A 12,140-nucleotide genomic window follows, 5' to 3' on the forward strand; every position below is an offset into this window, starting at 1 on the left:
CGCTGCACGGGATTCCCGGGGTCCTGCGCGGAAGGCAAGGACTACAACTCCCAGAGATCCCTAGGGTAAGTGCCGCCAGGAGGCTGCGCTCCTTACTCTGGCGCGTTGGAGGTAGGTTGGGTTGTCTGCGGAGGGGTAGGCCCGGTTCAGTGAGAGAACGATGAACGATTGAGAGAAGGATCAAGGAAACAACTGAGGAGGATTTAGGGGCAGGTTATGCGACATGGAAATGGGGGCATAGGTAACTGGGGGAAATTTGAGGGGCTCAAACCCAGTAGTTTGTGTTGTTCGCAAAAGAACCTCGGGGGCCGATACTCTCTAAGTTTCCTCTCATTGTGTCCATCTGGCTCTGTGCAGGTTTCTGGGGGGCACAACGGGGTGGCATCTTGCATCTCTCGGTGGATTCCAGAATCCTCCGCTGTTCAGCACCGTGCAGGAAAACCATGCCGAGACCCAAGAAGAGGATGGCTGGGGCTGCTGAGCCAGGTGAGCTGCACCTAGGCTGCAAAAAGGCATCCCCATAAAGAACGTTTCTCTATGGTTTAATACTTTCAACTCCCCCCTTGTGGGGAGAATCCTTTGTGGATTCTTTTCATTCCTTATTCCTAATCGCCTCCCATCTCCTTCACTCTTTGCCCAGAGCTCTTTCACCTTGTTGCTCATTTAAACAATAGCTGTTGGGTAAGCACAATAAAATATTTGTGATACAGGGTGGCATGTGCTACTAGTGTCAAGAATATACAGTTCCCTCGGAAGTTAAGCAGAGTCCGGCCTGATTAATACTTGGATGAAAGACCGCTTAGGAATATCAACCAGATGCTGTAGGCGTTAAAAAAAAAAAAAAAATGCATGCGCGCGCGCTCACACACACACACACACACACACACACACACACACACACACACACAGTTCCTGCCTTTGAAAAATGCAAACAGGCATAAGTGAAAGGGTCCAGGAAGCTGGATTGCTAGGTATGTGACAACAAGGAGGGATCACAGGGAAGTCTTTGAGAAGGAAGTGGAATTGTCCATCCTTAAAGAATGGCAAGGCTTACCACAGGCAAAGAAAATGGGATGTCATTTGTATTTTCACAAGGATAAATGGCATTCTAAATGGATGAAGAGCAGGAACAAAGCAATTAAAGGTAGAGAAAGTACCTCTTTTGGGAATTGCAAGGGTTCCAGATTGACTACAACACACTGTTATGTAACAACACATGGTGTTTACAGTGTTCCTGTTAACTCCAGAGGGATCACTAGGAACTAAGCTAGGAATATTCAGAGTTTTAGACATTCATAACTGATATTTAATGATGACTGCTGAAGGAACTTTGATTTAATGCAGAGATTGTGTAGTATAGTCATTAAGTGTGGATTCAGATAGACCGATGTGACAGGTCCTGATTCTAACATTTATTGGATGTGTAATCTGGGGTACATATTCCAGCTGAATAGAACATCACATAGATTATATAGATTAGCTGAGTTAAGAGTTTTGGATAAAAAAATAAATAAGTTTAGAGTGTGTCCTATAGTAAGAATTTAACAGCTGTTAGCTATTGAGTGCTACTATGTTCTAGGCACATTTCTCTAATTTCTCTTAGGATAAAAGCCAGTCTTTACCATGTTTGCAAAGTCCTGAATGATCTGTTTTATATAATGTCTCAGCACTGCCTAAGAGCAGAAAGGATGCAGGCTACAGAAGCACAGTGAGCAAGGAAAGAAGTATAAGATGATGATGATGATGATGATACCTAATATTTATTGAATATTTGTTAAATTAGGCATTGTCTAAGCCTATAATTTCTATTGCTTAATCTTCAAAACAAGTCCATGGAGTAGGGGCTTACTTTTCTTATTGGAGAGACTAGCCTTAGCAAAGGCACAGAAGAGAGTGAGGGAAGGGAAAACATTTATTGACTACTTTATATATGCCAGGTACTCTGCTAGGACCTTTAATCCTAAACTACAACCATGTATTCTTATCCCATTGAATAGATAATCCAGAAGATTATCTACTAGGTAGGTATTCTTGTCCCACTTTTATAGATAAGAAAGAAGGTCAGCAGTTAAGCTTCTACTGCTAGTAATTGACAGATGTAGGATTTGAATCCAGGTCTGACTTCAAAGCATGTGCTCTTCCCACAATGGAATATTTCAGCAAGCACGACAGCTCTCTCCTTGTTTCTTCTCCTATTTCAGACAAGAAGGAACCAGCAGGAAAATGTACCAAAATTAAGAACCTAGGTGAGACATCAACTGAAGTGGAAAACTCCAGCCCTCAGAAGACTTCAGCTTCTAAAAACTGTGGGAAAAATCTAAGCAGCTATTGGCTGATGAAGTCAGAGCCAGAAAGCCGACTAGAGAAAGGTGTAGATGTGAAGGTGAGACCATATGTTTGTCTCCAATCCATTCAAGCTGTTTTCTTTTAATTAAATGAATATGGGACACCACAGGGTTCCATCACCAGCTTCTGAACTTTGAAGGGTAGGGAAAAGGTAATAAGGAATAAAATCAGCAGGATTTATTATCATTATCTATCTGTTTTTGTGAATCCTCTATCTAGGACAGGGATGGCAAACTTCTTCTGTAAAGGGCCACATAGTAAATAGAGTCTTATAGTTGCTGTTGCAACTCTGCCATTGACAATTAGTAAACAAATGGCATGGCTCTGTTCCACTAAAACTATATTTACAAAATCAGCTGTAAATATAATCTAAAGGCTGTAGTTTGTCAACTCCTAATCTAGACATGTCGATCCTAGGTTCCCTTTCTTTCACCACCTGTAATGCTCCTGATTCAGAGAATTAATGCAAACCAATTTTAATAATATAGTCCAGATAAAATCTGATTAAAAATTTTATAGAAGAAATAGATAATATTTTAAAAAGTGACATACAAATAAGCAGCAGATTACCTTATTCTCTGGATTATCCATTCACCTAATTAGCAAAGATAAGGTAACATAAGGCTTACTTACATTCATCCAACACAAGTACCCCTGGGGAGCTATTTCCCAGTCCACTACATATATCTCACTATAGGGGAAGGAGTGGTCTGCATCCATATATTCTTACCAGATGGCTCAGGATTATTTATGAATGGCTTTATTTCCTGTTGCCTAGTTCAGCATTGAAGATCTCAAAGCAGAGCCCAAGCAGACAGCATGCTGGGATGGTGTCCGCAACTATCAGGTAAGAAGGTAAGGGCAGGGCCTCGAAACCTATAGTGGGATAAATGCTTGCCTCCTTCTTATGACTTATTCAGTAGCAAGATCTTTCGGCCAAGGTTGCTTTCTCCCAGAACTTAAACCTAAAAACATACTAAAAAGTACTTTAATTTCTCTGACTACATGCAGTCAAATGGTATGTGTTCTAGCCAGTGTCCTGATACAAGTCTGGATATTTTGGCAAAGGCAAGAATAGAATTGAGGGAAATTACAATAAAGAAAAACTCATCTAATAAAAGTTGACTTGATTTCTGCTTACAGCTAGTGTTTTCTAGCTAGCCAGAAGGATAATTCTTAATCTCCCCTGGCATAGGCCCGGAATTTCCTTAGAGCCATGAAGCTGGAGGAAGAAGCTTTCTTCTACCATAGCAACTGCAAAGAGCCAGGCATTGCAGGACTTATTAAGGTTAGTTGCACAGGCTTTGATCTGAATCCCTCTCCTTTCAGGAACACTTACTCATGTAGATACAGAAGGATACAGCTTAAATAGGTAACAAAAAAGTGCCTTCTTTCCCATCCTTGAGCTCAACAGAGTATGGAGAAACTGCCTTGGCCTCTTCCTGTGTGGCAAGGACTATAACAAGGCAGGCCTTCATTTCAGATCCCACTGGCATAGACTTCTATTTTTACACCTTGGTTTTCTTACAAGCCAGGAGTTATCAGGATAAAATTATTAACTGCAGGAGGAAAATGAAACAAATAACCTTTAATATGTGGTTTTAGAAGATACTTTGAAGATTGTCAAAACAGGGTTGATTTCATTTGTTTGTCTTAGACTGTATTATTTCCAGATATCTGAGCCCTCATTGGCTCTGCAGCCAGGCAGATGGGATAAGAAGTGTGCAGGGTCAAAATTGAAAGTTGGACTTGGATTAAAGATTGGCTATGGAGCCTACTCTACAGGCAATTGATTGGAAGCTTGCTTTTGGTTTCAGATTGTGAAAGAGGCTTACCCAGACCACACACAGTTTGAGAAAAGCAATCCCTATTATGATCCCTCCAGCAAAGAAGACAACCCCAAATGGGCCATGGTAAAGACTACTATTTTTCCTATTTCATGAGGGGAAGGATAGACAAAGAGAGGGAGGACGGTCTGGGGTATCTCTAGGTCTAAGTATAGAGACCAGCTCTTATACATGAGGGTACCCTGAATTTGGATATAAAGAGAACACTGGCAGCCTGCCCATAGGAACCTCTTGCAAGCAGCTAAAACACAGTGGACATGTCTTCCTGTCCCATACACTGTTGTCATGTAGGTGGATGTACAGTTTGTTCGGATGATGAAGCGCTTCATTTCCTTGGCGGAACTCAAAACCCATCACCAAGCTCACAAAGCCACTGGTGGCCCCTTAAAAAATATGGCACTCTTTACTCGCCGGAGACTTTCAATTCAGCCCCTGACCAAAGGTAAGAGCTAGTCCTATCCTTTACTACCCACGCACCAGGGTGATACCGTGAATTCATTTATTGACTAAACTTGGGAACAGTATTTATCCTTTCTGTCTCTTAACCTGTAACATCTTCGTGGGAGAAAATAATGTTCTGAGTTTTGCATTACTTTGTAGCCACTACCCAACAATGCTTGGCATACAGTAAAACGCTCCATAAATAGTTTTTGAATGAATGAGTACCTGCCTTGGTACATGAGGAATGCCTAGCATAACTTCCCTGTTCAAGAGGAGACACAAGACCTAATTCTTCCTTTTTTCCCTTTTTGGCAGAAGAATTTGATTTTATTTTGAGCCTGGAGGAAAAGGAACCAAGTTAACGGAGATGCTGGAATGGGCAAAACATTATTCCAAAGGAATGGAGCTTTTATAAGACAAAAGGTGTGAGGAGGCTTGCTTGTTATGTTCATCGGGGTTTGTGTACATAGGTGGGTTTTCTGTACTTTCTCAATAAAATGCTAATATCAGTGTTGGAAAGCTTTTATTTTACAACACCATTGGGTGTAGAATACACCACTGTAGGCCTTTTACCTCCAGGCCAGCTTCTTTTGTCCCTTGGCAAGATGCAGGGCTACCTCTACCTTCTTCTTTCACTGTGGCAAATACCAGGGTGTAAGGCTAGTCTGTTAACACCCACTGAACAGAACCTGCCCCTGGAGTTATATGGGTTCCACGGGGGTTTAAACCATCAGCAGTTTTAGGACAAGTTGTTAGACAGAGGTAAAACTGGGATTCCTTTCTCAGCCATATGTTTTATTGTCTAAAACATGTATTAATAAAGGGCCCATCATTGTTCACCAGGGGCCAGACACAGAGAGGGCAGGCTTGTTGGCTCTGGGTAGGAGACTGTCTTCCCTGTGTGTGAGGTGGGACAGTGTAAGAAAGAAGAGACGACAAAACCTGGTGGACCATAGGCATAATGCCTCCAAGCCACAGAGGCTTTCTTTAATCAGAGAGACAATTGAAACAAGTGTTTTTTTTAAATACAGCCATTGAAAAGACAACACATTAAGAAACATGTAAACACCGCAGCTGCTTAATTACAAGTTGCACTGCTCGGTTTTGTACTATACATGCCCAGGTATGCAGACCTTTAAGGAGGGGGGACAGCAGCCTCCCCTCACTTTCACAGTTGGACAGAGAAGAATGGGGGAAGAGTAAGAGAAACAGAAGACCTGGCTTGTACACAGCTCCTGAGAGAATAAAAGCAAATTCTAACTTCTAGCTCTCCCAGAAGAAAGGTTTAAGATGTTAGCAAAGTTGGAAAATGAATTCGTGTTGTCCATTGGGAGGCAGAGGAATTGACAGATGCTTTCTAACTAGAATACCATTATGGGAGGCACACAGGGGCCTGAGCTCATGATGTGAAAATGCAAGGAACACAGAACCTGCTTTGTCGGGAGCCATTTTGGGATGTGTGATGGAAGCCATTATGAGGCACCGAAGAAGTCACGTAGCTAGAAGCCATAACATGGCCTCTGAGTTTGCTTAAACAATGGTTCTAGGAAACAGGAAGTTGAGTTACCTTGGTGAGCCTCGTAAACTCACCTTTGAAGGTAACAGAATGTTTTACAACCTTGGAAACAGGGCTATGTATGATCATATGTAATTGACAAGCATTGTCATAGATATGTATGGTGTGCTTTGCTATGGTAACGTAGTGATTGATTATGGAATCCAGTAATCACATAAATAGGCTATGCTAAATAAACTCGGGGCTGCAGGTCTGACTGTATGCCCTCCCGGAAAGATCTTTTCTGTCTTCTCTTTTTTCCCTTAGGCTTCACCCCCCTCTTTCAGGCGCTGTTCGATCTCTGCCGGCGGGCTCCGGCAAGTGGCGCCCAAACAGGGACCTGGAAGCTTGGGACCGAACATTGATGGAACATTGAGGTGAAGACCGCCACCGCAGGAAAAAGGGGGGCCCCCGAGTATAAAGCCGAGTAAACGGCAGAAGTGAGTGCGGTGGAACAGTCCGAGAGTAAGAAAGACACCGTGTGAAGTGAGTGCTCAGAAAAGTAAGGGTTGTGGTGTTTGTAAATACAAAGAAATAAAGAGAAAAGTCGACTTAATAAAGAAAAATGGGAAATGGAAATAGCCGGCAGCTTTCTGTACATATGCTTAAGAATATGCTCCGGGCTAGAGGAGCTAAGGTAGGGCATGAACAATTGTGTAATTTTTTAGAATTTATAGAAAAAGTTTGTCCCTGGTTCCCTGAAGAGGAAACAGTGAATTTAGAGACATGGAAAAAGGTAGAAGAAAAACTACAAGATTATTATGATGTCCACAGACCTGGCAAAGTGCCTGTAGATACTTTTAGCTTGTGGACTTTAATTAGAGATAGTCTAGATCCTAGGCATGAGAGGGAAAAAGCAAATGAAGACAGGCAACCGGGAAGGAAAATGAAACTAAGCCTTCCGTGCCGCCGACACACCCTGAGCCTTTCTTTGAGTTTTTATTTTCCAGACACAGAAAGGAACCATTGGATCCAGGGGATGCAGAACAACTAGAGGGAGAAGCCACACAATATCATAATGAAGGAGGTTGTATTCCCCTCGTGGTGGCGGTTAGCTCTGATAATAAAACTAAAGATCTAGAAAAAGTTGTTCAAGGGTGGCAAGGTGCAGTACAACAATTAACTCTGCAACTGGGAAATCAGGAAAAAACACTTAAAATACCTAGCAGAGACCCCTATTGGATAGATCCTCCGCCTCCGTTTGAGGAGTCACAACTGGTCATTGCTGTTGTTAAGCAGTCTCGGGGGCCTAAACTTTTTTCCCCTTTACAAAGTACATTACATCAAGCAATACGAAGAGGTGATGATATACAGGGGCTTCATTTGACGTGTTCTGTAACAGAACAACAGGCTCAAGATGCGCAGGGTCAACAGGTTCGCATAAGAGGGGATAATCCTATCCCTTTTAAATCTATAAAGGAGTCGAAATTGGCATGTGCTCAGTATGATCCTACTGCCCCTTATACTCAGGCTATCCTAGAAACATCTTTAGAAGCCCTAACTCCTGCTGATTGGAAGAATTTAGCTCGAGCTTGTCTCACCCTGGGGATTTTTTATTATGGAAATCAGAGTATTATGATCAATGTGAAAAAACAGCAGAGATAAATAGAAATCAGAATCCCCCAGTACAAGTTACGTTTGAGATGTTAGCGGGAGAAGGCCAATATTCTGCAAATGATCAGCAATTGGAATATGAGAGAGGAGCTTAAGCACAAATAAGTGCTGCTGCGAAAAGGGCTTGGTATAAATTACCCGCTACTGGAAGGCAAACTGAAGATTTATCTAAGATAAGGCAGGGACCTGATGAGCCATTTCAGGAATTTGTAGCACGGCTTATGGAAACAGCTCGAAGACTGATAGGGGATGCAGAGGCAGGTATGCTTTTAGTAAAGCAACTGGCTTATGAAAACACCAATTCTGCATGTCAGGCTGCTCTCAGGCCATATAGAAACAAAGGGGATATGGCAGACTATATCCGGTTGTGTTCTGATATTGGGCCAGCATATACGCAACATCTGGCCATGGCCGCAGCATTCAAAGGGAAAAACAAAGCCTACTCTGTGTCAAAAATTTGTAGCTCAAGCAGTGTGTAAAAGCGGGCCAGCATATCCACAAGTGTACCTCATCCGTTATATGGATGACATTATTTTGGCAGAAAAAGAGGAAGGACTACTTCTAGCAGCTTATGCTCACCTTCGAAAAGCTCTTGAGAAGCAAGGATTAGTTATTGCTCCAGAAAAGGTGCAGACAGAGCCTCCTTATCCTTATTCTAGATTATACCCAAAGACTATATTGCCTCAGAGAAATCGGTTGAGAAAGAACCAGCTATTAACTTTGAATGATTTTCAGAAACTCTTGGGTGATATTAATTGGCTTAGACTGTATCTAAAAATTTCCATGGGTGAATTGAAACCTCTGTTTGACATTCTCAAGGGGGACCCTGCTCCCATATCTAAAAAAGAATTAACAGAAAATGGTCGGCTCACCTTACAGAAGGTAGAACAGGCCATAGAGCAACAACAGGTGAATTACGTAGACTACTCCCAGGGATGGGCCGCTTGTGTCCTAGCTACCGCACACATGCCCACTGCGGTGTTGTGGCAGAACGGTCCTCTGCTTTGTTTGCATTTGCCTGTGTCACCTGCTAGGTGTTAACTCCTTATTTTGAATCTGTTGCCTGCTTGGTACAACCGGCTCGAGAAGAATCTCGCCAATATTTTGGAGCAGAGCCTTCTTTAATTGGCGTTCCTTTTACTAAACAACAAATAGATTGGTTATTTCAAAATGATGATGCATGGGCTATTGCCTTTGCTCACTACCCTGGAGTTATAGACAATCATTTTCCAAGAGGCAGATTGTTACAATTTGTAAATAACCATGCTTTAGTTTTTCCCAGGATTGTGAAGCAAACTCCTATAAAGGATACTCAGGTAATTTTTACTGATGGGTCTTCTAATGGCACTGCTGCTTATGTGATTCAAGGTCAGCCACATATACTGCATACACCTCCTGCCTCAGCTCAAATTGTAGAGCTGAGAGCAGTGGCTGCTGTATTTACACTTATGGCTCGTTGTTCTTTTAACCTGTACACAGATAGTCATTATATTGCCAGAGCTTTACAGATATTAGAAACAGTAGCTTACATGGACACTGCAAATAATCAGGTACAGGAACTTTTTTCTCAAGTGCAAAGATGTTTGCATGCACGAGTCCATCCATGTTATGTGGGTCACATTCGAGCACATTCAGGACTCCAAGGACCTTTGACAGAAGGAAATGCTCTTGCTGATCGAGCTACTCAGGTAGTCGGTCTCCCTCAGTTGGAGCTTGCCCAACAGTCACATGCATTGCATCATCAAAATAGTCAAAGTTTGAAAAGGCAGTTCAATATTCCCAGAGAGGCAGCTCGTCAAATTGTTAGACAGTGCTCTACATGCCCATCATACTGTACCACATTATGGCGTCAACCTGCGAGGCTTGAAGCCTAACCAGTTAATGGCAAATGGATGTTACACATATTCCAGAATTTGGAAAGCTAAGGTATGTGCATGTAACAGTTGACACATGCTCTGGGTTTATTGTAGCTACAGCTCAAACTGGAGAGGCTACAAAACATGTCATTTCTCACTGCCTCAGATGCTTTGCTATGATAGGCCAACCCTCTGTGATTAAGACTGATAATGGCTCAGGATACACTAGTCAGGCATTCCAGCATTTTTGCTCACAACTCTATCATGCATAAACAGGCATTCCTTATAATCCTCAAGGTCAAGGAATAGTGGAACGGGCTCATGGTGCTCTCAAAAATCAATTAAATAAAATAAAAAAGAGAGAGCTATACCTTGTCTCTCCACAAAACAGTTTAAATCATGCTCTTTTTATCTTGAATTTTTTAACTGGATGCTCAAGGATTTTCTGCAGCAGAGCGTTTCTGGCATCCAAAAACTCAGACCACATACGCGCAGGTGAGGTGGAAGGATCCCCTCACAGGCACATGGCATGGCCCTGATCCGGTACTAATATGGGGATGAGGGCATGTTTGTATTTTTCCACAGGATGCTGAAAATGCCAGATGGTTGCCAGAAAGATTGGTGCGATTCGCGGGGGCCTCTCCCCCTCCAGAGGTCACTCCTGCTGATGGTGATGATGTTGAGTCCTCTGGTTAAAGGAGAATTGTGTTGGGCCTACATACCTGATCCACCCATTCTACATCCTTCTATCTGGGAAGGTCCAGAAATTATGGTAAAGGTGAATGACACGCGATTGCTAGACCAACCAGCAATGGGCCGAGGAGATAAAAGGAAAGAAAGGAAATTCAACTACACAGGATCGAGGATTGGTTTGCCTATCTGCTTTTCAAAAAGATGGTCAGCTACTACTGGATGCTTGCCAGTGTATGGTTCCAGTTTAATTAGAAACGATAGGGGGAAAAGGCCTCTGTTTTTCAGATTTAATTACCCAAAGAGGGCACAAGTGAACTTGCCTTCACCTTCTCCCCAGTCTTTTCCTCCTTGCAGGGAGGAGGAACTTTCCATTCGGACCATTCATTGGAAAAGATGCTATGTCCCTGCTCCCCCCAAGTATAATGTGACTGGAACAGATCGATACATCTTGGACTGGTCTGGGGGAGAATAGGGAATTACAGGAGGACATGGAGCATGTACCAGCTGGACAGTGGGACTATGGTGGACAGATACAGAATTTCCTCAAACTTATATTTGGAAGTTGGGTGCAGCCATGGGAGAACTACGCCCTGTGGGATGGATCCCTCGGATAGCGGACACAAACATAACTGCGTGTGTAACCCCACCGCATGTCTCGATGATTGGTGGAATTAATGTAACAATGAGAGGTAGAAATTTCTATGTCACATGTAATGATTGCATTTTAACTAACTGTATTTCTTTTGTTCCGGAAGGAACTATTGTAATGGTCTTTCATCAACCCTCTTTTGTAATGTTACCTGTTAACACATGGGGACCCTGGTATGCAGATCGAGGTTTACAGGTATTAGAAGAAATCAATAAGGCTTTAAGTAGACAGAAAAGAGTAATAGGATTGATCATTGCTGGAATTACCACTCTCGTGTCGCTTATAGCTACTGCTGTCGCTTTATCTCAGACTGTTCAAACTGCTCATTATGTTAATAATTTGTCTAAACATGTTACAATAGCTTTAGGGACCCAGGAAAATATTGATAACAAGTTAGAACAGAAGCTTGATGCCTTATACAGTTTAGTTATGTATTTAGGAGATGAAATCCAAGGTTTAAAAGTGAGATCTCATTTAGAATGCCATGCAGCATATCAGTGGATTTGTGTCGCCTCAAAAATTTATAATGAGAGTCAACATGGATGGGATCACGTGCGCTCTCATCTCCAAGGTGTCTGGCAGGATGCTAACACATCCCTAGATTTAATACAGCTGCATAGAGAAATTCAGGGGCTGCAGGATGCGGGACCCCTTTAGTCTGATGCAGCTGAAGAGGCTTCAAAATTCTTACAACATCTGAAAAGTTTTCTACCATCCTGGTCTCCTTTGGGTCATTTGCTTATCTCGGCTTTAGCCTTGGGCCTTTGCATAATTATAGGTTTATGTCTGCTTCCACCTTTGATGAAATACTTCTTCAATTCTCTGCTGAAGATTCATGCAGAGATGCATGGTCTCAGGCTCTAGGCTCAGGTTTGAGCTATAAACTAATAATACATCTCCCATTTGGAGAGGCTGGTAGTCAAAGATGGGTAAGAATCCTTCAGGGCTGGGACCAACCTAAGACAGGGAATGATACCAAGACTTTCATGTGCCACTGACGGGTAAGGCCCAGACCTGTGAAGGGTTGCCTAAGACAGGCACAGTCTATCTGCGCCATAGCTGAGAAAGCTTTGGCATTTTAAATAATAAAAAAGGAGGAGATGTCGGGAGCCATTTTGGGATGTGATGGAAGCCATTAT

At 42.6% G+C, this 12,140-nt stretch overlaps 1 protein-coding gene across 7 annotated transcripts; it reads left to right on the forward strand.

The window, feature by feature from the left end:
* Positions 1-65: 65 nt before the first annotated feature.
* THYN1 (thymocyte nuclear protein 1) lies at positions 66-12,140 on the forward strand. 7 transcript variants are annotated; one of them, XR_004951006.1, is made up of 10 exons: positions 120-241; positions 358-486; positions 2,202-2,383; positions 3,125-3,193; positions 3,542-3,634; positions 4,164-4,259; positions 4,485-4,635; positions 4,950-5,104; positions 6,457-6,675; positions 10,245-12,140. XR_004951006.1 is itself a non-coding variant. In XM_016156533.2 (8 exons), exons 2-8 carry the CDS (start codon positions 444-446, stop codon positions 4,994-4,996), a joined length of 681 nt encoding a protein of 226 aa, XP_016012019.2. In that variant the 5' UTR covers positions 66-111; positions 358-443; the 3' UTR covers positions 4,997-5,147. The 7 variants fall into 7 exon arrangements, 4 of the variants coding, with proteins under 4 accessions (XP_016012019.2, XP_016012016.2, XP_016012017.2 ...); XR_001598339.2 differs by lacking the exon at positions 10,245-12,140 and having other exon boundaries at positions 6,457-8,311; XR_001598340.2 differs by lacking the exon at positions 10,245-12,140 and having other exon boundaries at positions 4,950-5,057; positions 6,457-8,311.

The sequence above is a fragment of the Rousettus aegyptiacus genome, unplaced genomic scaffold, assembly GCF_014176215.1.
Source record: "Rousettus aegyptiacus isolate mRouAeg1 unplaced genomic scaffold, mRouAeg1.p scaffold_m13_p_5, whole genome shotgun sequence".
Taxonomy (NCBI): Eukaryota; Metazoa; Chordata; class Mammalia; order Chiroptera; family Pteropodidae; genus Rousettus; species Rousettus aegyptiacus.

Bases quoted from the DNA above. Each gene is read 5' to 3' on its own strand.
- THYN1 (XM_016156530.2), top strand. From the start codon at position 217: ATGCGACATGGAAATGGGGGCATAG. The intron at 3,194-3,541 runs GTAAGAAGGTAA...CCCCTGGCATAG, and splicing joins ATGGTGTCCGCAACTATCAG to GCCCGGAATTTCCTTAGAGC. The intron at 4,636-4,949 runs GTAAGAGCTAGT...CCTTTTTGGCAG, and splicing joins AATTCAGCCCCTGACCAAAG to AAGAATTTGATTTTATTTTG.